The sequence below is a fragment of the Haemorhous mexicanus genome, chromosome 3, assembly GCF_027477595.1.
Source record: "Haemorhous mexicanus isolate bHaeMex1 chromosome 3, bHaeMex1.pri, whole genome shotgun sequence".
In the NCBI taxonomy this organism is placed as follows: Eukaryota; Metazoa; Chordata; class Aves; order Passeriformes; family Fringillidae; genus Haemorhous; species Haemorhous mexicanus.
Genome location: NC_082343.1, coordinates 77,987,145 through 78,014,266, shown reverse-complemented (window position 1 = coordinate 78,014,266; position 27,122 = coordinate 77,987,145). Strand labels below are relative to the sequence as shown.

Sequence of the window (27,122 nt, the reverse complement as noted above, 5' to 3'; positions counted from 1 at the left end):
GATCATCTTGCACCTTGCAGCTTTCAAAGAGCAATAGGTAATATGCACTGTTAGACTTAACATACTCTTCTGAGTGTCTCTGTATTTTTGTTTGGTATAAAAATCAACTTACTTCAGAATTTACTTTATCAACTTGCTATATTCCAGCCTATGTTATAAGAAGGATTTAAAAAATAGATTATTTGAAGTAGGTACAATGAAAACACTACAGTTCAGAGATATCTTCTGGCTACTTAAGGAGTTCAAGGAGACGTGGTTGGAAAACTGTCCCAGGTATTTTTTCTTGATTTGGAAATTCAGTCTTTAATTTATGATACAGAAGTATATCTTCTGAAAGAGAAAAGTAATTTTGCTAATTCACAGGGGTTTTTCCCTCTTCCTAGGAAGAATGTATGTGGGAAGAAGAGTAATTTTGTCTTACAAATCAGAGGTGCAGTTCACAAAACAAAAATGCCCTTGGGAATATCTAGGAAAATGAAAGGCATTACAAAGTATACAATTTAACACTTTTACTCTGATTTCAAGTGTTAGTGTCAGCCTCTCACCTTCACTTATGCTGTCTAAACGCCACCATTATATTTTTAATCTCATAAACTGACTTGTATAGATGCATGTATGTGTCTATACACAACCACTTACAAATGTTCTCATAACCTTGTTTGCTGCTACTCTGATTGCAGTAGATGCATTAGCCATAGGTAGAGTAATGCCTGTCTCAGCAATAGCCTTGCCTTTCCTTCTTTTTAAGTGGCAAAAGATGACTCTTGTAGTTGCTTACTTCCAGATCTGCTGGAACTGAGCAAATTGTTGCTCTGTTAGAACTTTCAACTCTTCATTGAAACTCTCTTGCAGCTTCTTAAAAGATTTGGTACAGTTTTCTAAATAATATCAGTGGCTTTTGTTGTCAGCATGAATCCATCTGAGAGCTTGTTCAGATAAAACTGCAGTAGTTCTGTTCTCTCTAGGCTCATGAGTAAGGCTACTCAAGCAGTGGTTTTTCCTTGAATGTTTTTCCTAGTAAGAAACAATAGGCCAAGAAAATAGAAATTTCTGCAAATATGGGTAGATTGGGGTTTCTTGTTTAATAGGAAGTTTAGTACTCTTGCAGATGACAGAAGAGTGACTGTGGTGGTCAGACTGAAGGTGAGTGTAGCCCAGTATTGTGTCTCCAGCAGAGGCCAAAAGTGAGTGCTCAGAATATAAGAACAAGACATGTAGTATTTCTCCTTTGAGTGCTTTCTGGGCCTCCAAATCCATGTTGCCCAAACTTTTTGAACAATTGTACTTTATTATAGATACTCTCTGCTAGCCCAAATAACAGAACATATTCAGTAAATGCCAAAGATATTTTGGGGTCTTTAGGAATTGTTAAGGAATGTGATCTCTGAGATTTTGTGCTTTAAACGATGAATATTCTAAATTGGAACGAGTAACCTGAGTTGTTTAAGGAGAGCCATCATTTGCTTGATGAATTTCCCAAACCTTCAACATGAAGAGGAAGGTAGGTCAAGACAGGTCGTGTTGGGAGACAGATAAAATAAGCTGCTTTGTATTTCAGGATGTTCAAGAAGTGCTGCGGGAGCTGCAAGAGACATCATCTAATTGATAGTCTGAAGAAACAACAGGATTTTGCTGACCTCCTCATTTGTACATAATTTGTACCTGTTAGGGAAACCCTGATTCTGTCTTAAAAGTTTCTCTGGGCCTGTCTTCTATTAATACAGTTGTTATCTCTATCTACAGCTTAGACAAATTTGAGGGTAGTCTTTGAAGCATAAGAAAAGTGATGTGCAATAGAATGTGTCTGAACTTCTCGTCCTTGACAGCAAGAACATGTTGTGTTAGTATTTCTAAGTGTCATTAGCTCTCTCAACAGATCTGCTTGAGAAATACTTCTGTCTGGATCTGATTTATGAATTTGAAAAGGTACTTGGTTAGGAACTATACTATTGGGTTTTTTTTTCTTTCTGGAAGGAAGACAAGAGAAAACTATTTATGATTCTCATTCTAGACTCAAATTCACACCTAACTGGTCCTCTCTCTCCTCAATCTGCTAAAATCACAGGCTTGAAATGAAAGGTCCTTGGTATAAATAAAGCTTGTAGAACAAATTAAAATAGCAGGAAAGAGATCAGTCTTGTTTAAGTAATGACTGCATGTCTGGAGAGGTTTAACAAGACTGCAAGCAGAGATCATCAGGTCTTGGCAATAGTAGTCAGAGGATCAGTCTTAAGTGTGAGACACTATTTAGACACAAATAACCTGCAGAACATGCCCCGATTTGGCAATTTTACCAAAGTACTCAGATAACATCATACATATTTAAACCATTCAAACATTTCCTTCTATTTGTGATACTAAACAGCTCCCACCCACTTGACGTTGTAGACTGAGTGATTCAGATCTATTGGCTCTTGGTTGTGGAAAAATCTGCCTTGAGGTCAGTTGTGGTTCATACCACAAGCAGCCATCCTTTCTTCATTCTGCCTAACTTCAGCCTGCTTTTTTAAATGGACACAATATCCTTACTTTCAGCTGCATTTGGTTAAGGGTCTGCATAGAGTCATGTGCAAACTATAAGGACCTCAGAATGCTGAATGCTCTGTGCATGCAGGAACCTGTCTGTGAAAGCTGGCCCCTGTTGGGCCCAAGCAGAAAGTAAAGGAGGTGGCTGTGACACAAAAGCTAGAAACACTGGGAAATACTGAGAGAGAGCCTAGAGGAGTCCGTTGCTGATGGTAATCCTTGTGAACACCTTCCCACCTGGTAGAAAGCAGCAAATTGTAACAGCCCAGAAAGTGCTTCAGGCGTGTCAGAATTTTGAGTACTGCTGTGTCCCTGAATGTCTTTCCTGAAACTGGAGGAGGCTTTTTTCCTGCCCCCTGACCCCACCCCCGTCCCCCAGGATTTTTTTCTGTACACAACAATCAGACTAGTAATTGCAACTTTTTTTTTTTTTTCTTTTCTGATTTACAAGCCCACATGAGGCCTTTTGGATTCATTATGCATGAACCAGTTTGTATCTGGGGATGAATAATGTTCCATCTTACTTTCTTTTTGCCCTTGCACTGAACAGTTTTGTTTTTAACAGAAATGCCTTTTTCCTTTTGAGAACTCTCAGAAATATGTTCCTTTAAGAACCTCCTACATGGTATGTATTTGCCATTTGTAAACACAGTATGTCAAAGAATGATTTGATTCAGTGGTGAGGCAGCCAGATATTTGCATGTCATGAGGTCTAAGGGAAACAAACTGACCCTCAGCCTTCCCCCATCCAGGCGAATTCTGATGGGACCCTCAAATAGCTCTGGCAAAGTGTTCTGTTTCTTTTGGACTTGATTGATGCTTGTTTCTGTGAAGACGTGTAATTATTTCTTCCTTTATTTTGCTGTGCAAGTTTCAGAGAGAAGCAGCTTAAAACTGACTGTGAGTATTGAGGCTTTTTTCCATTATTCCTTCATGTGATAAGTTTTAAATTTCTTAGTATAGAAGGTACTTAATTTAATATTTTGAGCAAGTATGCAGGAAGTTTTTCCTCACAAAACTGCTGAAATAAATTAGATGCAGACTTCCACATATATATTATGTTTTTAACTTTGTGTACCTAAAGAGATAGAGTTTTTAAAAAAATTAAAAATAATTTGTTATTAATTCTTTTAATTGCAGTAATTGGCTCACCCACTAATTTGCGGAAAGATTGTCTGGGGTTTCCTTTGTAAAGAGATGAGGATGAATTTTGTTTACCCCAAAGAACCATCCAACAAAAAATGGATGGTTCATTACATTTTTATCTCCTAGCAAGATTTCATTTGCTTTTGCAAGAAAAAATTCTAGATAGTGTCTCTTCTGTTAAGACACTTGTTTCTAGCATGAGTACTTTTAACACCTAATGTGGATTGTTCTTGATTTTGGAAGTAAAACAGTTTCCAAGCTGGCTTTTATAAGAAGTCAAAATATTGCTGTAAACAACAAGTATCATCCCCAAATTCTCCCTCCATAAGACATTTTGTGTTATCTTTATTTTTAGGATAATAATTTTTTTTAAAATTTACATTTAGAAATTAAGTTTCAGATACATTTTTTTTGTTTGTGTTAACATTTTTCTTCTCCTTGTGCAACAAGTTGTTATTTTTACAGTAATGTAACAAACTATAGTGGATTTGATACATTAACATTATTACAGATTGCTGATGGTCAAGCCCTGTAATTTTACAGGAGGATCAGAATAGTCCCTTTGACTCAAGGTTGTTTAATTGATAGAATATTGAGATGATACTAACTAACTTGCAGGATCAGAGAAAAATTAATTCAAAAGCTGCTTAAAAGAGATTCTGTTGTATGGCATCTCCAAATTATTTTCAGGCAGTCATAATTTATAAAGCATGTATGTTTTGGTTTACACGGTAAAATGTGTTCCATCGGCTCCTCACCGATAATCCCAGCTTTTTTCAGTTCTTTTCCCTACCAGAGTTTTATTTCTTGAAAGAACAGTTAAAAATTTTTAGTATTACCTAACCATGGACAGACAGAAAGAAATACTTTAACCAGCATGCTTCCAAACATCAAGCCCAAAATCAGAGGGTGAAATTCCAAACCTGTTGGAAGGAGCAGCCCTCCTGCCAACTGAAGCTCTAGGTGCTGTCAAGGCTTTTAGATCTCCTGGAGAGTAAATCCGAGTGGAGTTTTACTCCACACTTCCCTGTCAATTTAGGGTAAATGATGCTCATAAATTAATCATTTCTGGTTCAACTGTTCTATTAAAATCTCTAGAGCCCTAAGCTTGGAAGCTGGTGTGCTGAAAGGCTGCTGATGCTCCACTTGGGCTGCTGCAGCTGAATTCATTCTTTTGGGAACAGGGCTTGCAGCTCTTATGAGAAAGGAGGCTGTGAGCTCCTTGTTTCATTCATTTGTGTTTTCCTGTAAAATGTCAGAGGGATCAAGTAAGGACATTTTTGTGGAAATATGCAAACATGACTCCGAGAAAACAAATTAATAAAACCCCGTGACAGAAATTCTGTAGCAGAGATAAAGGGAAGGACAAGACTCACAAAGGGAAGCTACACTACCTTAGTTCCTTCATAATGATGGCTGAGTTTAATTTCTGCTAGAAGTCATCCTGGAGAGGAATTTGTATCTGTCCTTTAGCTTAAAAAAGTGCCTTACTCATTAGCTTCACCAGGTTTAAGAAAGTTTTTGTGAATATCCCCATTCTCTGTTGCCATGTAGTACGTGTCAGCTATCATCCCTACTTGCTCCCCTTTCTTAAACTTAAGAGGTTTTTTTGATTCTACTTCCTTTATGCTAGTATGCTTCCTTTATGCTGCTTTTTTCCCAGCTATGGTTGCCTTTGAATTTGTTCAAGGTCCATGTAAGAGGACTGGTTAATTCTTGCACATCTCAGCGTAGTCTGGGTAATGGAACTGAACAGGCTGTCTAGCTGGTCGCTGGCCTCACACTTGAGAGGCTTCATCAGTCAGAAAAATATTAACCTTCCTGTAATGTGTCTTTGTGCATAGGTAGCAGAATTAATAGCAAGAATGGCCAAGTGCCAGAGTATGGTGTAGCTGTTGACAGAACTGTTTGTATAAGAATATTCATAATAAGCTCAGAGTCATAAAGGACAACTGCAAAGTGTGCAGCTGGAATTTTTTACCTTGGCTAAATTTGGAAGTGTTTTCTACCTCTAGCACTGGGAGTTGACCAGTTGGCAACCTTTGCACGCTGCTTTGAATTATCCCAAGCCAGTGCCATGGATACAGCCTGAGGAGCAGACCCATCTCATGGCAAAGGTGCAGTGAATGGCTTCTTTTGTTCCCACTCCCAAAGGTTTGCTCTCTGACCTTCAGGAAGTCAATTACTTTGCTTTGACAAGTATTAATCTTTTCTGTAAAGTAACTCACAAATATGTTTTAGGGTTACTTTATTACTATTGTTAAATCATTCTGAAACCTTTGAAAGGAAAGCTGTAAAATACAGAGGTTTAGGTTTAATTCTATTTATCAGAAGCCTGTAACAGTATTAGCCTTAAACTTGCTCATCAAGCTCAGTCTTTCTCAACTGAGCTCTTCAAGTTTCAAATTCAGCCACATCATGATTCATTTATGTATTAAACATGCAAAACTGTGGCATAATTAGAGTTCAAAAATCTAACTTGCATGGGAAAAAAGGTTTAGAGTAAAAACTATTTCCTGCTGGTCTTCCAATTGGCAACCTTTGTTTAGTTTAATGCTTGAAAGTTAAAGGGCATTGAGAAATATTTCAAATTAAAAGCTCAAACAGTCTGGGTTTGTTGGATTTTTTAAAAATACAGTAGCAGAATTCTTAATTTGTTTGATCACTTGCGTAGACTTTTTACTTTTAATAACTTTTAATAACTTTTACATAAATTAGCAGAAAGGCTTTGGATTGTATTTGTTCCTTGGTGCAGTTTCGGCCACTGTGTTCTACTCACCCCCTCCTCAGACGAACCTTTTTCACCACAGCTGGTCAGAATTATGGTCTCTGAGCACCATCCTCTACCAAAATCAATCAAATCCATTTGAGGTTTGCAAAGATGGCTGTTGCTACTTTCTTCACATTGTCGCTAAAATAAGTCCACATCAACCAGACTCCACTGGAATCAGCGGGCTCACTGTTCCACAATATCCCTGAGTTAAATTATGTGTTCTTAAAATGTTCCTTAATATTAGAAAGGAATTTCTTCATTCTTAACGAAGTTCCTCCAGCACTCTAAGATTTTGTGATGGGTTTTATTTGTCTGAAGCAAATGTTGACTGTCTTGGGTGTTCAGATAACTTTAGCCTTAATTTTTCTTCAATCAGATAAGGTCAATCCTACACTGAGACCAATTTTTAGATAGTGTGTATTTACAATCATGGAAAGAAATTCACTCTGAAGTCATGGTGCCAAAAAACAAAACAACAACAACAAAAAAGACTTTTTCACATATCAGGACATTACAAAAATCCCAGCAGGGCAGTTACTGAAAGGTCAGTAACCTCACATCATAATAAAGAAAGGCAGAATACCATGGTCTACTAATTTTAAATCATAGCTGCTTCTAGACTATTTTAGGTAGAAAATGTTTAATGTGTGGTGCAGAGACTTTAAGGCTTGAGGGAAATGTTAGGACACCAAGTCACATAACTGTTCTGCAGATTTTATCTCCCAAGAAGGCAGAACAGGTAATGTAAGGGTCACAAAGGCTTCACGTAGGGGGCAAATGTCACTGGTGGGAACAGGGCTGAATCTCTGTAAGGACTGGTTGTTGTTGCTGCCACAGGATGTGAGGATTCAAGTTAAAACTGAGTCAATGCCATGTTATCCCCTGTCTTGTTTGGCAGCGCATTATCTACTCAACTGCTCAAGACTCCAGAGGTCTTTAAGTACCATTTTTTGCCTGCTTAATGGATGATGCACAAAGCCACATATTTAAAGACCAAAAAAAGGAAAACCACCACATTTTTTTCCTATATTTGTCCTGGTGACACTGTTATTTTTCCTCCCTGGTAGAGGACAAACAAAAAGCCAAAGACCTCCACTCCCTGCTCTTTTTTTCTGCCAGCCCTGCTTCTAAAAGGGTTCTCCTAAAAATGTTCACTGCCTTCAAATTCCTTTTGTGAGACCACTTCTAAAACTGTTTTACATTGTGAGTATACATATATCCTTTGTCTGTGCTAGAATGAAATGCACTGGATAACTATCAACAGTGAACATAGGACATGATGTAAAAGAATGTGTATATCTGAATATTTAATCTTTTTTTTTCCCCAGCCCAAATGCCAGCAGCCTGTCCCTGGTAAACCTACGTAGATAAACTAATAAGGCTTTCCTGTCCATAGTGTGTTTAAGGCACCCAGGACAGAAAATAAAAGCAAAAAGCCACCCTGACATTATTCCACATCACTGGTGGTATGCACACCCAGCTGAATTGCACTGTTTTGTAACTGCAACCATAGTGCAGATGCTGAGACTTCATAATAGAACTGTGCATAGCACTGCCCAATAGATGATAGCACACCAACCCTAAACTGCAGAATCAAACCCTAATCCAGAAAATATTAAATCACCTAATTTGACACCCGAGAATTGAGATAAATTATTCAACTGCATTAATTTGCAGACAGATGCCAGTGTTCCAAGTGATCTGTTGTAAGAGAAGACACAGCAGGTGGTCATGTAACACTTAGAGGGATGCAGAAGGAAGGTAAATAAGTCTGTTAAAGAGTACCCAAAGCATATTTTCATGTTGGTTGTTTGTTATGAGCTCTCCTAGAAACCTTTCTCGCCATCTGTCTCAGTTATATCATATAACCAGTTCATTACTGTAAAAATGGTAGAATACAAAGAGTGACACTTCTTTCAGATTTTCTTTACCAGATTATATGCTTCATTGTCTGCCTACCTAGCAGATGCAACATATGCATATGTGTTTTAAGCTGTTATTATTAAATCTCTGTATTCCAAAAACAGTACAATTGCAGAGCATCATTAATGCTAAACATCATAACCATATCTACTGTGTTAATTGTCATCAAAAATCCAGAGTCCAAAGGTAGAGATCAGGCTGTTTCTAGCTCTCTTCAATGTTTCTGCTTACCCCTTCTCCCCTTGTTGCCTAGAGAAGCTGTGGATGTTCCATCCCTGACAGTGTTTAATGCCAGGCTGGATGGGCTCTAAACAGCCTGGTCTACTGGGAGGTGTCCCTGTCCATGGCAGGGGGGGTAGGAAATAGATGATCTTTAAGGTCCCTTCCAACCTAAACCATTCCACTATTACATGATCTTGCCTCTTGGAATTGCCCATCTTGAAGCCTGTTTTCCCTTGGGAAGGATTGGAGAGTGACACAGCAGTGGTCACCCCAAACATCTCACAAATAACGGGAAGACATTTGCTGTGCTACATTTGCCCTAGCCAGCATTTCTTAGACTGTGCAGTAGTGGCTCTGCAAACAGTGACTCCTGTTGGGGTAGTAAGCAGCCCAGGGCTTGTCTGTGGAGCCACATCATCCCTATTTTCAGAGATGAGCTTGCTAAGAGGGTGGCAGCCAAGCCAGAGGGAGCACTGCAAGCAGCAAAACTGGCCTGTGGAATATCTGGCCTACAAACCAAAATAACTGGAAAATATAATAATTGAAGTAGGGATTCTACATAGCACTACTACTGACAATAGCCTTTACTTTTCCTAAGCTGTAATGCCATCTAACTCATCACAATCTCTTAACAAGGCTGAGACTATAAAATTACAGATTTGCTTCATTTTGATAAGGTGTCATCCTTTTATTAAAAGAGTGCTGTGTCTCGGTTTTTATTTTTCCTCAGGAAATTAGGTCAGGTTGGCATAGCACAGCTGGAGCTAAGAGGAAAAACCACTGCAGCAGATGCTTGATTATCATTTGGGGGATTTATGTTTTGGTTTGGGGAAGGAAGTATTTCTTTTTTTAAATAGGGTAATGAAAATCCTTTCCAATTTTAGCTTGTTGCTAACAATGCTGCTGCTGCTGATCTTTATATTTTTGTTCATTTTATTTCTTAAAGCAGTTCTAAGCAGGTCACAGGCTTTTAAATAACCCTTCTAGAAAAAGCTATGCTGTGTAGACAGTTATAGTTAATTTAAAAAAAAATAAATTGTAATTCATGTGATGCACCCCTTCTCACACAACAGAGTAATCTTCATCCACCTTCCTATTCCTGAAGTAAAATGTAAGGGTAGGGAAATCTGGTCTCTACAGCTAGGAACTCTGCAAAGATGAGAAATTACATATTTTTTCATTAAGATCTTAGAGATTACTGTCAGAATCAGCATTCCCTATTGAAGTTCTGTTACTTCTTGTTAGGGGCAAGATTGTTTTGTTTGGTGATCTCTGGACACTCCACTCACCCTTGTACAACAGTTACAACATCATTTGTTGTAACTACTGTTTTTCCTGGGAAAGATTTCTGTCCCAAAGGCAGGCTTGTGTCACTTCCAGGGAGGTGTGTCCCTGCCAGGTGCTGTCAGTGTGTGGCTGAGATGCTGCTGTTTCCTTGGGGCACTTCTGCCCAGCTGTGCAGGCTTTTTGTGCAGATGCTGTTGTAGCAGAGATGGTTCCAAACTGCCCCTCTGATGCTGCTCCCTACCAGTGTCCAAAGGGGGCCTAGAGGGAAGCTGGAGAGGGAGTCTTCATCAGGAACTGTAATGATAGGACAAGGACTAATGGGTACAAACTGAAAGATGGGAAATTTATTATAGACGTTAGGAAGAAATTCTTCACTCTGAGGGTGGCGAGGCACTGGAACAGGTTGCACAGAGAAATTATAGATGCCCCACTCTTGGAAGTTTTCACAGCCAGACTGAATGGGACATCGAGCAACCTGGTCTAGTGGGAGGTGCCCCTGCCCATGGCATTGGAGTTGGAACTAGATGATCCTTAAGGTTCCTTCCAACCCTTAAAATTCTATAAGTCTATGATTTGCACAACAGGAATGAACTCGCTGGTGGAAGTCTCAGATCAGGATTTCAGTGCATGTCTTCATTTGAAATTTCCATTTTCTGTTTATTTGAACACTTTTTGAAGTATCATTCCTGATTCCCTAATCATAGATTGTAGGTGAGTGTCAAGGCATGAAAGGGTACTTGGAAAAAACAAGCATCTACAAGAGACCAATTTTGTTGTTATGAGAATGCTCCCACTCCTGTTCTAATGCCCATAAGAGAATACTGAGGGTTTGTGGAGATGTTTACCCTCTCTCTTTTGCCATTCAGCAGTGACAAATTTTCTGTGGTCCATCACAGAATCACCTTGCAATTCCCCCTGCTGAACCTCATGATTGTCCTGTCACCCCACTTCTCCAGTTGTGGGGAGGTCCCTCTGGATAACAGCACATCCCTGTGGTGTATCAGCCTCTCCTCCCACCGCCAGTGGTGTCATCTACCAGTTTGCTGTGGCTGCCACTCTGTCCCATCTAACTCACCAGTTTATTTGAATATTCTTTATCAGATGAGCCCTTTGTAACAGATACAATCCTCAAACCTGTTTTCTGGTTCAATATGGGAAGTACAACAACAGAATTTTATATTAAAAGTTATAACAGTGCACAGCTGAATAATTTCATCACTTCATTTTATTCAATACATTTGACAGTAGTCAGAAAGGAATGAGGTCCATGATGACACAGGAGAAAACTCTGGCTCTACCAGACTGTGTGAAAACCTGTAAAAATGTGGGTAAGAATTATTTCAGGGAAAAAAAAAAGAGGAAGAATTTAGATGACTACACCATTTGAGTTTGTATGGTGTAAACAAAGAAGACAGCAATACCAATTAAGGAAAAAATTACAAAATTCCTGAGATGCTTGATCCCCTAGTTAAACCATAGCTCTTGCCCTTTTTGCTTGTAGTCATGGGGTGTGTAAACACAGTACAATTCAGTACGAATTACCAGACCAACCTCTAAAATATCTGCTTAGCCTTGACACCCCAGCAAAACAGTGTCCCTTGTGGCATCCGTCCTGGCTGCTTAAAGGAGAATTTCAACAGTGAGAGCTCTGCACTCACTCAGATGCTTCCAGGACCTGATACTGTATTACTGTCCTGTGCCACAGAGATAAGATAGTTCAGATTTAGTATCTGTGTCTTCATTCCTGTAGGTTCTTGTATTGACTTGATCTGTAATACATGCTCCTAGTTCCTATTGCTTCCCTAGCCATTTTTAGAAAAGCAAATATTACAGAACCCTTAATGTATGTAAATGCATGAGACAAAAATAGAAATAGGGAAAACAAAGTCAGCAAATTCATGCAAATAAGGCAAATAGCATTAGAAGATAAAAACATGCACTTACCTGAAAATGAACGAGTGCCTAGGGCAGCTTGCAGGGGTGTTCTCATCATACAATATCAAATTGTTTTTCTTATCCTTCAGTGCTGTTCAAAAGATTTTTTTCCTATCTTTTTTTTTTCTTTATGCCTCTCTAAGAAAGAGTCTTATTCCAATAACTGCTTGTTCTTAAAGAAAAAGATGATGAAGTTCAGTGGCAGATATATTTAGATTGAGAAACAATCCATTAGAATTTCCACAAAGTGAAAGATGGAACATTTTTACCTACATGTACATATCGACATCCATATGTATGTACTAATTCCTTTCTGAGTAGTATGAATGTTTCTGGGATTTTTATTCTTGTATGATGGGAGGGAGATTAACATATATTTATGGAAAACATCAAGATTAATTATTGAAAGGTATATTAACCTTCTGGCTCTGCTTTTTAGCTCCAATGAGAAAAAAGCATTCTTTTCCTGATGATTCCATGTCTATCAGGATTCACAACCATGTTCTTAGAGCTTTCTTCACTGGAAGTCTTCTAGTGCTCTGCATTTTATGGGAAATAATTTGACTCTCCAGAAAGTCCCTGTACTAATTTGTGGTAGCTAAATTCTATCTTAATTTGCTTAGCAGCAGGCTGACTAGCCAGCTCCCTTTTTTATATTTTCATCTCTTTTATCATTCAATCCATGAAACTGCTGCATTCTCAAATCAGACCCCAGGGACTCCAGTTACAATATTCTCATGTCCTTGGCAACATCTCTCTGCACCTCCTTGGAATATTCTTAACATTAAAAATGATACCTCGTATCCCTGCCTACTAGGTACATAAAAATCAACAGTATTTAGCTTCCAATTTAAGATGTTCCAATTTAAATAATAAAATCATCTTTTCCCAAGGAATGGCAACATTGCAGTCTTTCCCTGTGCCTAGGACTCGAGTTAGCAGCTGGAATGCTGGAGTCAGCGTTTCATTCCATGGGAGTGAATAACATCAGATCTCCAGAGATTTCTTAACTGACCTTCAAAACGCAAAGTCTAGCTTCCAGCAAACTTAAAGTAAACATTTTTCTCTAGAGATTAGGATCAAAGCACAAGAAAAACATTCAACTTCACTGCGTGGCACTCGTACTATTACTTATTTATTGGAGCAAGGATAAGTGGTGCAGGGAGAGACGAGATTCGCCTTTTTTGTGGCATTTTCTAATGGTAAAAGTAGTTCTCAAAGGTTACCCATACTTTTGCCAAAAGGTTTGCAAAAAACCTTCATTCTTTTGCATACCATTGCTGCTTCATTTCTAAACATGGTCTTTTATGATGATTCATGGTCAAATTCTGAAGACTGTCTGAAGAAAAGTTTTAGGCAACTTGAGCATTTTACTAGAGAAGCAGCCCAAGAACATCCTCAGGCTTTGACTCTGTTCTTGGGGGTACTTTATTAAGTTCTCAAGCAACAGCTCTCATCTGTAGAACAGGATTAATAACGCTTTGCTCCCATATCCATATAGGGGTTTGTGAGGATAATTACGTAGTTCAGTAGTTCTGAAGTATTACAGTAGTGGGTCTTGTTTGTGCCCACAGCCAGGGCTTCCTGAACAGTTTGACTTCCTGGGGTAAAAAAGCAATAATCAAGAGAACTGCTTTTTAAAGAAAATTACTTGGAATGCAGTTTTTGATAACTTAAAAACGTGATTGACACTCATTAGAATGAAAAAACAGTGATGTTTCTACAGATATGGGAAGCTATTTGTTGGAGAATTTTGTGCAACAAGAATGCTCTATAAGTAACAAAACTTTTCATGAATACCCTGTTTGGATTTTGCTGTTGCCACTTTTAGGCTGAGATGAAACTCTGTCAGGAATCAGGAGTACTGATCCAGCAGGGAGGGCATCAGAAAGGCGCTTCTCTCAGAGTTATCCTCCGAGGCAGTCTCATAACTTAAATTCCCACTAAAAACTGTATGAATCTTCAGAAGATTTTCATATGTAATGAAAATCTTCTGAAGCCCAGTTTCAAGCCTGTCCTGTGACCTTCACTATGGAGCACAGTTAATCACAAACACTCCTTGATTGTGTCCTTAGACCCCAGTTTATACTTCTTCCCCAACAAAGAGCAAAATGTGCAAAACTTCACCTTGACTTTGGTCGTGACTGTGATTGTGCATTAAATGCACTGAGCTCTTCCTGGTTTTATACGTCATGTTCTGTAAATGTACAAGCTGATGGATGTAATTTTCTCATATAATTATTTGTTACACATTCAAATCTCTGTTTGATCTTAAGGAATTGGAAGTCCTGATTCAAGCCCTGTTATAGTATTTTTCCAAGGATATCACATAAAACACACCAGAAATATTTTTAAGAAAGCATGCTTCCCACTGATCTGGGTTCTGGATTATTTTATTTCCTTACTACACCCTGTCTTGGCTGACAGGGTGTAGTAATATTAAGGGTAGTAATAAGTAAAATATATCAATTCAATTCTAAAGATTTTCAATGTACAGGAGCAACAAGTTTTCCAATCAAGTCATTACTTTTGGTCTGAAATTAATATGACAGCCTTGCTCCCTGCCCCCTTTCCACTGTTTTACTACTACACCTCCCAGAAGAGATTAATTAATAAATGCCTGACCTTAAGTATTGCTGCCAGTGGAAACCTGCAGTAATTGTTCTTTTCTCACAGCTCAAACAACATTTTGGTTTAGAGCTTACCAAAGCAGAAATGCAGAAAAAGATTTTATGCCTTTTTAAGCTGAACCATGGGTATAAGACAGTCAGAGAGTGTGTAAAAATAAAGTATGAGGGTGTAACTCTAAGTGGACTAGATGTAGGCTTTGTCATGGATAAGAAATCCCTCAAATATTGTCCTCTGTATGTTCTTCCTTATTCTGAGGCTATGCATCTGGTTAAGAGAAACTAATTTGCCCTGTTATTCAAAGTGCATTAATTTCAGCTACCCAGAGTCACTGACGTGTAAATATTTTAGGAGACCTTCCCCAGTCATTTTCAACCCCTCTAAAATTCATGACTGCTGGTGCTGACTGCAGCTACACCCATTGAGTTTAATGAAGAGTGCAACCCAATGAGACCAGCAGATGGTTTTGGGTTTGCTTCACTGTGAACTTTCTGGTTTCTTCTTCCTTCATTTCTAAGAATCAGGACCCAATTTTAGCAAAGTGATTATGATCCAACCAGCAATAAGACTGAAATTGGTCTTCATCTCCACAATCCTTAAAACACTCACTATTGCAGATCTATAAGCAGCTGAGGTTTGGATGCTTGTCCAAGCCTCTTTAGCCTGAAAAACTGAAGGATGGGAAATTCATACAACTGACTCTCAATAGATTTGTGGTATTTCCTGCACTTGTCTAGCACAGAAATATAAACTATTTCACATTATTTTGGTACTGCCAACGTGGAATCCAACATAGAAATAAAGAAATATGTGAGAAAAAACGATCTTTTCCAATAACAACAAGGAAAAGCTTCTTTGAGTTTTGATTTTGTTTGACTTATTATTTAGTTTATTTTTCTTTATATTTCACTCTATTGCTCTCTGGGAGTATTTGTGTGACCTTAAAATGCCACCAAATATTAGCAGCACAGTTGGGATAATGCAAAAAACAGTCATATATCCTGGAGTCCCTTGTCTTCCTTCCACTGGGTCAGGTAGATGTGGGGATATTTTGAAAAGAAAAGAATGAGCAGAAGGACAGGAGTATCAAGAGAAAGTCAGGAACATACTACAAAGTGCCTGCCTCTTCTCTTTGGCCTTTTAACTCCTCAGTTGGTTTCATTTCTGAATTATTGCTTCTATATTACCCAATTTCTGGATGAGCCATATCTCAGAATCCAGTACATAATGCTCATAATACCAGGAGTTTTATGTAGAGAATGTGAAGTTGGCTTCATTTTCAGGTGTTTGACCTGAAACAGTGTTAGAATAAGCTGAAGCAGCCCTCTTGCTCCCCATCATGTAGGTGATACAATTCACAGTATGTGTTGTTAAAGGCTACCATTTTGTTGTTGAACAAGCCAGCATTAAGAAATCCAGGGCACTGCAAATGACCGGGAAATGCCTGTCCAACTTTCACAGGTAATGCAGCACTACTTAGTATTTGAGCAAGCACCATGCACTGAATTGCACAATTTTTCCATCTTTTGCAGACCACGTGGAGGGCCCCAGCAGGATGACCAGCAGCCACACAGACTGCCATTTCTGCCTGCAGCCTCTCCGTGGCAGGAAATTTGCACTGAGAGATGAAAATGCTTACTGTGTCCCGTGTTATGACAGCCTGTACGCCAACCCCTGCGAAGAGTGCAAGCAGCCCATTGAGTGCAGCTCCAAGGTAAAGATTTAGCTTGCACTTTTTATTCCTTGTTAAATTATACACAAACCCAATTTCTTTAATGGTACATGTGATACCCACCCCTTTGCACATCCCTGTGTCGCTGAAGAGACTTAAGCGCAGCTGTTGTACATCCACACACAGCAGAGTGAAACAGTGCTGTTTTCCCTGAGTGGGAAAGCTCTGGGATCAAAGATGAGGAAATCTGCACATGCATATACCCCAAGCATACAATCTGGGCTCCATCCTTCACCTCCAGCCACTCACTGGCTGCAGAGGCTGCACAGTGCTGGAGGGGTGATAGGGTGGGTGGTGTAAAAATTCAGTGTATTATGTTGATTGACACCTTGGAATTTCCGAGACGTGTTCATTGAAAAAAATATTTTGAGGACTGAATAAATTACTTTTACTGTAGGTGTTGACAAGCAGATGCCAAGCTGAGAAGACAACATGTTTATAGTTTGCATGTTATCTCTCTCCCTCTTGGAAATGGAGTTTTTTTATTTCTGCTCAGTTCCATGCTTACCTTGTTCATGTCACAGATGGTGTATTAGTGGCAGTGTTTCTGACCTTGTCTTTCACCTCTCCATTTTTTACAATATTAATTAATAATTCAAGTTCCTCTGTGGTCTTTGACAGGGTTTCTAGTACCCCATACTTCAATTTAGAGGATGTATACTTGACATTGAATTTTAAGGTCAAATGAAACCTGTCAAAAAGTATTTGTTTTGCCAAGTCCAGTGTGTACTGGTCACCTTCTCCCCATGCTCTTTTTGCCTATGTTCCTTAGAAATAAAAGGACACAAAGATATTAAAATAAACCTCTTGGAAAGCTTTCCCAGCCCAAGCACTTCAAGGCACATAGTCTGCATACAGGAATCATCCAAGGAAAATGCTCATTTGAATGAAGACACTCCTCAAAGTTTCATCAGCACTTCACCCAAAGCAACATTGAACACGTAGCACCAGTCAGATTCACCAGAACACATGCTTTGAGTTCACTTAATTTCACCTTTAAAATCAAAAATTAAAACAGTGACAGGATTACTGTTATTGAAGATCATAAACAAAAAGCCATGTCTTTGGACTGAGTGGAAGGAAAAAATGGGAGAAAAAAGCAGACAAAGGAGTGCACCTGGCTAGAGACATCTAGAAAAGTGGCACAGAGAGATCTACAGCTGATTGTCTCGCCTCTGCCAAGGGGCTAGAACTTGGTTTTCTTCCTCTCCTCCTCACCCAGTCTTTGCCTCGGGCTGCTCTGGGCTGACAGCCTAGTTCCTGCAAGGTTCAGAGTGCTAACTAAAGCAAATGAAAGTGCTAAGTGCTCAGCACCTCCTGAGACGAAGCATGGTATTTCTTTTATTTTTAGCTCTTTGAGAGGCAGGGACATGATCAAGGAAAACAATGAGATTGGACTTGTGCCCTTTTATGTTTCTTACTTATAAAAGAGCCCTGGAAGGGTTTATTTTTTAGGCTGGGAGGGTTTTTTGGAGGTGCATTTTCCCCTTGCTTTTCTAACTGTGGGAAAATTAAATCTGCTGTTTGGTCTTTTTTTTGAATTCTTAGTCAGGATCTCATACATGTACATTATTAGCTCTTTCAAATACATAAATGTTGTTAGCTCTTTCACCCCTTAAGCCCACTGACTCTTAGACAAACTTTTTATCTGTCAAGTTTTCAGGAGGATTTATATCGGATATAAACAAAAGCAATGATTTTTTTTTCAATATTACTAATAATCATTTTGTTCTAAATGAGATTTTAATTGCTTGTTTTCTGACAACTATTAGAATTATGTCATGTCAGCTAGAAGAAGTAGCAACATTGGAAATACAGAAGGTTCATTTCAAATTCTACAGAATATGGGCTTCCTCTCCAGTGGTCTGTGCACATTGAAAATGTTGATCACTTGTTTCCCTTTGAAAGACAACTGTAATATATAATGTGATTCTTCCAATGAAGACACACCTCTGTGTTACATAAGGAAGGACATTGTGCCAAAGCAGCTCCTAATGGCCTCTGCAAGAGATCTGCACAGCAGTGTGACATTGAGTACCTGCACCTTTCCTGAGCACGCTTCTGGCTGGATCCACCCCTGCAATGCTCTTCCTTTTTCATTTTAGTTCTGGAAGGAACTGAAGGATAAAAGAGCTGTAAATAAAGGTTTTCACTAACATGAACTTGCTTTCTCCAAGGATCTGGCCTACAAAGGCCGCCACTGGCATGAGGGGTGCTTCAGGTGTGCCAAGTGCCGTCGCTCACTGGTGGAGAAACCATTTGCTGCCAAGGACGAGGTCTTGCTGTGTACTGAGTGCTACTCTGATGAGTATTCATCCAAGTGCTTTCACTGCCAGAAGACCATTATGCCTGGTAAGACAACAGGGGCCCTTTGCTGAGAAATGGAACCACATTTTTAGTGATAACCTCTTCCTGGAATAACCAAGCTACAAGGTCCTTGACTTTCAGAACAGCTTGGAGGTGGCTACATTTCCTTTGTATGCAGCATTCTCCTAGCAGTGGGGACGAGGCAGGCAGACCCTTCTGGTCTATCTCTGACAGGTCTTATGAATCCTTATAAAAATATTGAGAGTTCAATGCAGGGTAAAATGTGTTCATGTGATGTCCTTGATTCCGTTGCAGTTCTTAGGAATCGTATCCCACTGTGAGCATTGGTAGACAAACTGAACTATTGTGAGCAGAAGTGCCACATTAGACAAGTCATCTGCATGTTTTCCGCACTGACCAGACCCTCTGCTTGTGTTCTTTACTCTAGTGCTTTCTCTCAGAAATAAGTTTTGTTTAAATTGTCTAAACATGACAATTTGCTTTCAGATCATTAACAGCATTTTTAATAAAAAGAATACAAGTCCATTTGACAATATTGTCCATGTTTACAACAGGCTTACTTCCTGCCATTAGCAATCTTGAAAATTCTCCACTTTCCCCTAGGCTGCTTCTCAGCTTTTGATTGTGTCTGTTCAGGACGCGCTCTAGACTTTTCATCTCTACCACATCAGTAAAGCTCATAGAGCAGAGTGATTACCCAAAAGCTGCCTCTTCACAGGCATCTGAGAGAAGCCACAGCACCATTTGTTGCAAAAGGAAGCTGCTTGCTTAGGAAAGTGCATCCCTAATTTTTGGAACAGAGAACATCAGTAAATTTGGCAGTGACATTAGAATTTTATTTTTCAGTATATCTTAATGCCAAACAGTAAGATCCAGGCTGTGCAAAATTATAGTCTTACTCTAGATTAATCATGTTGTGTTCAACCTGTAACACTAATTTGTATTTTTACAGTTTGTTTCATTTTCATTACAAGTAAAATCTGCATTAGTGGAAATGAATATTGTAAAAAATATAGTTGTGTTCATTTAAAGGTTTATAAACTGCTTAAATTGTACACAGTTTACAAAAATATTGTCAAATGGGCATACCTCACTAGATGTGATCCAAAAAGTACCAGAATGCACTCAGGTTTGCATCATTATCTTCTGGTGTAAATCCATGCTGCTTGTTTTGTCACAGAGTCTAAATCCTTGCAGCAAGTGCCCAAAGGTGTGGGAAACAGTGCAACAGAGGCATGGGAATGCCAGCCAGTCTCTCTATCATTAACTTCCTTCTCATCAGCTAGCTAGCTCTGTGTTGAAAAGACCTGGTTGTGAAAGACAGTGAAATTGGCCTTCTGATGACTGGGATGAAGCTGCAAGCCTTTTGTGTCCAAGTACAACCAGTAGTTTCTCCACTGGCCCCACAGTTCAGGGAACAGGTACAGTGGGATGAATCAGTTATAGCAGCAATCCTCTTCTTCATGTGGTAAAGCACCTCTCTGTGCAGTCTTATGCTACCTACAGATAGGAAGTTGAGGATGGAGATCCACTGGAAAAATTGCTCCCAGACCGATATGTACATATCTTAGATTTATGTTTCTATATCAAGATAGGACACCTGTACACAGAAATAAAAGCTCTGAGACTCCTCTGACAAACATTTAACTGAGCAACTTTCTGTCCTTGTGCTATATCAAAATCATCTAGTTAAACATGATAAAAAGAGTTGTTGGTCTAGGACAGAAATGGTCAGCTATAGGAGAAGGCAGTGTAATGTGTTGTGTCACAGAAAAAATATTTACTTTTAGAAAGTTGCCAATTTAAGCTGATTAAGATAAATAATGCATTTATAAGTGAAGGAGCCTTATTTTAAGAAAGACAGAAGACAGGACAATAATAAATGTACTGAACATCCAACAAATTAATTTCTAATTAATAAAATTGCTGTGTACCTGAACATCACTGAGTTGGCTGGTTTGAGAGAAACTGAGCAATTCAAGCAAAATCACAACCCAAAAGATTCATATAAGAAGAGACTCTAAAAATTACAGCTTAGGCAATTCAGCACATCTTTTGCCAGATGAATATATGGCACTCAATGTGTTCTTGAAATTTGAAGTGTGTTCTTAGAAGGTCTATTAAACTGAAGATAACTGTTTCCTTGGGTAATCCAATGCTGAGGTAGAAGGTTCAAAAACAAGAGGATTCCCAACATTTATAACTTATATTTCAAGGCTATTTCTGAGAGGATTGTTCACTTTGTTTTTTTTCCAGGTTCACGTAAAATGGAATTTAAGGGAAGTTCCTGGCATGAATCCTGTTTTGTTTGCCAGCATTGTCAGCAACCATTGGGAACAAAACCATTAATCACCAAAGACAATGAGAATTACTGTGTGCCCTGTTTTGAGAAGCAATTTGCTCACCACTGCTATGCTTGCAAAAAGGTAATTAAACACACAATGCAAATGTGCCCTAGTGAGGCAATATTGCTCATGGGAGAAAGGGCTGGATCATGTGAAATGTGGTGAACTAAGAGTAAGATCAGGATCTTCCCAATGACACTGGACACTGAAAGGCAACTGTGAGAGTGTCTGCTGTTCACTCTTGTTAATCTAAGACTGATTATATCCGAAATAAATATCTTTTTCTGGCAAAACAAATGCTTTGGGCTTCTTTAGCTATTGATTATGATTTTTAGCAAAGATTAAGTGGAAAGTTGTATAAAACCCTTCTTTCCTGAAAATCTCTGACTTTGCCTTTGTAAACGTGCCTCTCTTTCCATCATTTTTCAGATGTATTCATACGCATAATTAGCCACCTGAACTGAGCAAATCATCCACAATCTTGGCTATTTTTTCTTGAAATGTCTCAGGCAATTAGCAGATCAAGTAACATTCTATTGTGATAACACTAGTCAGGAGTCCCACTGATGCAATATGTGATGATACCCTTGTGGGTACCAGAAAGCTTGACTTGATTTCTTTTTTTCCCCGAAGTACAGATAAATCAGTTCTTCCCTTCCTTGATTTCTCATGTTTTAAGATTGTCTCTTGTTGACAAAAATACTCAAAGCATCATCCTATTCTAGTGTGATACTTTATACTTTTTTCTAGAGAAATGTTTTAAGCTGTTTTTTAGGGCAGAATTTTACTTATACTTTAGTACCTGGATTTTTTTTTTTTCCACTTCATCAAATAACTTATAATTTCCTGTAGTTATGTAATGATTACCTGTAAATCTCTACCTCTAACAAAAGCTTTTAATTTCAGGAAAATATGCTGCCTACTTTTTTCTTCAGTAGCTAAACTTTAGAAAGTAATTTTATACATTCCCAAGTCTCTGCATTTAGTCTTTAACTTGTATTAAATGAACACATGGCAATTATAGTAATTATGCTCAATGTTTATTACAGGCATTGATATTAGCACCACCTACATGAAATAATCAGGATTTGATTCTTAAAAATTCTAGGAATGCAAACAGCTATTTACATAATAGCTAAAACCATTTTATTTCTGAAACTTGCATCAATTCCCATACATGAGAATTAAGCCCAAATAGATTAAATTGCCGAAGTGAATCTTGAATTTTTGTCAGTGATTTTTAGATTTTAATGGAAAATAGCCCAAAACTGGAATGTTAAAGGGATTGGAGACTATTTAAATCTCTTTATTGCTTGACATGACCCCCTATTATTCATGATTTTCCTGAAACTGTATTCACCAGGGAAATTTGATACCACTGTTTTTACTTAAGTTTCTTCAACTTTTTCTCCTCCAGTTCCAACAGTATTCATTCATTCATTCATTCATTCATTCATTCACTCATTCACTCATTCATTAATTCCCTGTCATGCATGTGACTTGATAGCAGAAACACTATCTTACAGCTCATCTTTATAGAAATTTCTCTGTACAGTCTCTCACAAATTCTGTGAAACCAGCTCTTTGCCACACATATGGGAGCCACAGAACAACTGGAAACTTCCCTCTTCAGAAATAACCTGCAGAGCTGTGAGTGTATTGCTGGCAAAGAAAAGTTGATGCCACTGATAAACATGATTTTTTTCACCTTCTGACTGTGTAGCTCTCCTTTCTGTCATACTTCTGTTTCTTTACTGTCTTTCTTCCTGGTTAAAATACTGTTGCTCTTGGTAGACAGAAAAATACTGGTTGGAGATTAACTATCATCTCAGCATCAGTTCTTTCACCCACTGCCTATCACTGAGAATTTCTCTTCTGAGAGCATGCCTGATTCTAAACACTTATCTACAGCATAATAGAAAAATTTCATTTAAAGATAAAATAATTAGTACAAATTATGAGGTGATACTGTGGTAGAAAATTGAAAGTAACAAACCAGTAGCATTTGGAATTCGACTGCAGATTAGTTAAATGGATAATCCAGATGAAAAAAACTTGATGCGACCGCCCTCTCTTGTCTTGTGCATGTTGGAGGAGAGAAAACATGTGGAAGTACTTATGAAGGATTGGACAATCCTTCATGATTCCCACCTTTGTTTCTTTGCTCTGCCCTTGTTTGTCAATGCATTAGGTTATAACTTCTGGAGGAGTGGCCTACCATGACCAGCCTTGGCACAAGGAATGCTTTGTGTGTGCTGTGTGTAAAACTCAGCTGTCTAGACAAAGATTCATTTCCAAAGACGAGTACCCATACTGTGTAGACTGTTTCAGCAAATTTCATGCCAAGAAGTGTGCTGCTTGCAAGAAACCTATTGCAGGTGAGTCTTGTCTTCTAGAGGAGACCAGACAGAAATGAATCATCAGTCTCCTCTCAAAGAAGACTTTCATTTTATGAAAAAAACCCATTAAAATTACTCCCATCATAATGAAAGACTGAAGGAGTTAACTATCAGAGATAGCTAATGATCTCTGATAGTTGACTCTGTGTCACATGTCCTATATCTTGCTAGGACATACTGATCACACATGTTCCCTAACACATGAGTAGTTGTTTTATGTGTCCAAATGAGTTCCTCCTTTGTTTGATGTAGTGTTTTCTGCAGTAAAATTCCTCCTTAAGAGTATTTTAAAAGCTGGGTTTTTGCTGTTCCCAGGACACTACACACAAGCCCCTCTGTGATTTCTTCAGTTTTGTTTTTAAATGCAAATATGATCATACTGAACACAGATTAACTGTCTGCTGGTAAGGCACACCTGTCAAATTAGAAAGCTTGCCAAATGCAGCAGAGCTCTATTTCATTAATACTTGTATACTTATACATGATTTATAATTAGACATGTATGTCACTGGTCTATGATAGCTGGAGTTTTCTGAGAGCATTTGCTGGTGTTCTGCACTTTAATTCTATTATGTGTGGAATCAACTGTTGAAAAGTACTTCCTGATACTTACAGGTGCATGCTGCATATGTCATTGGACAAAGAAATCAATGAATACCCAATCACATGTGCATGATTTAAAAAATACCCAAACTACAAAACAACAACAAAAAAAGCATCAAAACTATTCAAATTCCTCCAGTCTTCAAGATTTTATTTCAGATAATTCTGCTAGGAAACCCATTATCTGGTAATTTCTAAAAGAATCCATCTTGAAGAAAATTATAAAATTTCATTCAGAGTTGTATAGAAACTATACACATATTGCAAATAACTTCCATGAGAGTTTGTTGGGAAGATCAGCAAACCGGAATGGACATTCTGATAAACCCACTGTGTTCAGATCTCATAATGGGATATGCAAGAAAATGAATTGTGGCCTTGCTTTAAATATTTCCCACTGTTTAAATTCTAAAGACATTTTTCAATTCAGCCAATTAAGAATATTTCACACTATGGACTTTTGTTCATTTTTCCATTCACTATATGAATGACAACCTGATCGCACATCAGAAAGTCATCTGTTGCATTGCCGAACCCTGTCCAGAAATGCTGGATTCAGATCTTCTTCTTCTTTTTTTTTTTTTTCCTACTCTCTTTCAGCTCTCGAAGGTACCAAATACATCTCACTTGAGGAGCGCCAGTGGCACGGGGAATGCTTTAGCTGCACGAAGTGCTCTGTCTCCCTGGTGGGCCAGGAATTCCTCGCTCGGCAGGATGACATCCTTTGCCACAAGTGTGGCTCTGCTTCATAGTTCTGTGGCAAGCTGTACAGCTGCACTATTTCTCACTCTGTAGCAAGGTAGTTTATTGGTCTGCTGTAAGAAAACCAGATAAAAGGCACTATAGTTATTTAGTCATTCCAGTAACTTTCCAACAGCAGTTTAATGCAGTCATAGTTCTCAACTGTTTATAAACAAACATTAAACAACCACCCCATGCTGGTTAATGAAACAATGCAGAAAAGATTTGTATATATAATAAGCCTAACTCCAGTATGTTTTCCTTGTAACGCACTGCACTCTGCTGTTAGAAGCTTAAGAATTTATCTTTTATCACCTCTATTGTGAAATGTCTGTTTGGCAAATGAATAATGATGAGGCATTAGCACTGATTCACAGATGCAGATCTTGGCATGGACAGCTGGGAACAGGCATTTTTCTCTTGGATCATAACATTGAAGAGAACACCTTGTAAATCTTATACTCTTCCATACTTTGGGCAAAAAAAGATGCTGACAAAGCAGGCAGAAATTGTGAAGAGGAAATGCTTTCACATTGAGGAGCTCAGTCAGAAAGGTCCATTCCAAGGGCGAATTCAATGGAAAAAAGGTCACTTTCCTTCCCTTACTGGGATTGCTATCCAAAGAAGTCACCCAAAACACTAAAGCGCAGGTCTTTTCCCAGTACTGGGTAACTGTACTTATTTTTTTAGGCATAGCTGCTTTTGAACATAAATAAACCCATATTTTCAGCTACTGCAAGAGGTAAGGAATGCCCAAGATTGAATAGTGCTCATGTACATTTTCCCACAGCCAATATGCCTTAAGACTCTGTTTCCACTTTTTTTGCTATGCCTTCAAATACAGGCCTAAAACATACTTTTTTTTATTAGTTGACTAAAGAGCAGACTCATAGTGGTCTATTTAACCTTGTACTTTCCTTCATTCAAAACTGCTTTGCCAGCAATTGAAGCCCAGTTAAGAACCTTACATGTTTGGTCTTTGATTCACAGTCCATTCCTCTGCTTGTAAATTCCTGCCTCTGGACAGCAGGCTATAAACTCCCCAGAACCAATTCCTGATTCATTTCACCATTATCCACATGTGGTTTTAAACAGTATTTCCAGAATCAGTAATTGTCATTGCAAGCTAGGCAGCCCTTGCTTGCAGTGCGGGGCCTTAGTTTCTAAGTAGCCAGCCTTTATATCTGCTTGCTGAGCTCCAGCACTCAAATGTCTACTTTTAAAGGTCATCTAGAGCTGAGTTACAAACATCCATCTGCCTGCTTCTTCTGCAGTGTGTGTTGCAGCGGCCTGGTTCCTGTGCTGGGCCGTTGTGGATGGAGCAGTGGTGTTAGGAATGGCAGGTTCTGCACCCTCCAGCAGAGTTTGAGTCTTCATCTCAGATGTCTTCAAGTCATTCTTCTTCAGACTCTGACCTTGAGTGCATAGAGTTATTTGGCTGACTTGAGCGGCCTTTACTCACATTGAAGACAGCCATTATTTTAGGTAAAAAAGGAAGAATATGTATGCATGGCTAAGCCAGAGCCAAAGTGCAGTGGCATAAAATCAATATGGATAATGACTGACCAATGAGTACACAGCAGTGTGTTGTCAGTCGATAAAATATTGATCTTTTGCTCTGTGTGGTGTCAATTTTTGGTTTTCATTTTCTTCTTTCATGGCAGCTTTTATTGCAGTCTAGAGTTTGATTAGTTTATGTTTTTCATTTATCCCAGCTGCTTCCTTTTCTATTTACACATCTCCCATGGCTGACACAGGTTCTTGGTAAGGCTTAGATTCCCATAAATAGAATATGTTTCATTGCCTTATATGTATAAATATATATTATATATACACATAAAACATAGTGGTTCACAGTTATGTATGATGTTCTTAAAATTTGCACTGAGGTATCAGAAATTAGTAAATGCTAATGGTCTTAAATTTTTAAATTAAAATGATGAATCACAATATACAGGCGTGTCTGTGGAGTGTACCTTTGTTTGTGTGAAATTACATCAGCACATCTCAAGAATGTAGTTTGGGCCCTTTATTCAGTCTCCTCTGAAGAATCATACATCTTAATTACAAATTGATGCAGGAATTACCAGGCAGCCTCCTAAGACATGTGAGAGTCACAGGTCAGACACACTGATCATGATAATCCCAGCCTTCCAGCCTTAACATTTATGAAAATTAAATTCTTCTCTGACTCATCAACTAATTATATTTTTAGAAATGCCAACTGAATTATTTCTTCTGCAGTAAATACAGTACAGTCAAACCTGACACTGAACATTTTCTCTTCAGAAAAATAGTAAGAAATAAATGTGATTGCTATAAATAGTCTGAACAAAACTTAGATACAAATTGCTATTTCCTAGTCTCTGTCACCAGCTACCAATGCCTGAATATAAGTACGGTGATACTCTGGTGGTGGGCCGGACACCTGGCTGGACACCAGGTGCCCACAAAAGCCCCTCTATCACTCCCCTCTGCAGTTGGACAGGGGAGAAGAAACACTACTCAAGGCTCGTGGGTGTAGGTAAGGAGAA

At 38.6% G+C, this 27,122-nt stretch overlaps 1 protein-coding gene across 3 annotated transcripts; it reads left to right on the top strand.

Annotated features, from left to right (window-relative positions):
• The first annotated feature begins 117 nt into the window (after nt 1-117).
• FHL5 (four and a half LIM domains 5) lies at nt 118-26,540 on the top strand. 3 transcript variants are annotated; one of them, XM_059842438.1, is made up of 7 exons: nt 3,174-3,426; nt 5,688-5,789; nt 15,973-16,154; nt 18,350-18,524; nt 20,757-20,926; nt 23,037-23,223; nt 24,448-26,540. In XM_059842438.1, exons 3-7 carry the CDS (start codon nt 15,996-15,998, stop codon nt 24,597-24,599), a joined length of 843 nt encoding a protein of 280 aa, XP_059698421.1. In that variant the 5' UTR covers nt 3,174-3,426; nt 5,688-5,789; nt 15,973-15,995; the 3' UTR covers nt 24,600-26,540. The 3 variants fall into 3 exon arrangements, with proteins under 3 accessions (XP_059698422.1, XP_059698421.1, XP_059698420.1); XM_059842439.1 differs by lacking the exons at nt 3,174-3,426; nt 5,688-5,789 and adding an exon at nt 118-3,151; XM_059842437.1 differs by lacking the exon at nt 5,688-5,789 and having other exon boundaries at nt 3,175-3,426.
• The last annotated feature ends 582 nt before the right edge of the window (nt 26,541-27,122 follow it).

Excerpts from the sequence above, each read along its gene's own strand:
- FHL5 (XM_059842439.1), top strand. The coding sequence starts at position 15,996 with ATGACCAGCAGCCACACAGACTGCCATTTCTGCCTGCAGCCTCTCCGT. Across the intron at positions 16,155-18,349 it reads CCATTGAGTGCAGCTCCAAG|GATCTGGCCTACAAAGGCCG; the intron begins GTAAAGATTTAG and ends GCTTTCTCCAAG. Across the intron at positions 23,224-24,447 it reads TTGCAAGAAACCTATTGCAG|CTCTCGAAGGTACCAAATAC; the intron begins GTGAGTCTTGTC and ends ACTCTCTTTCAG.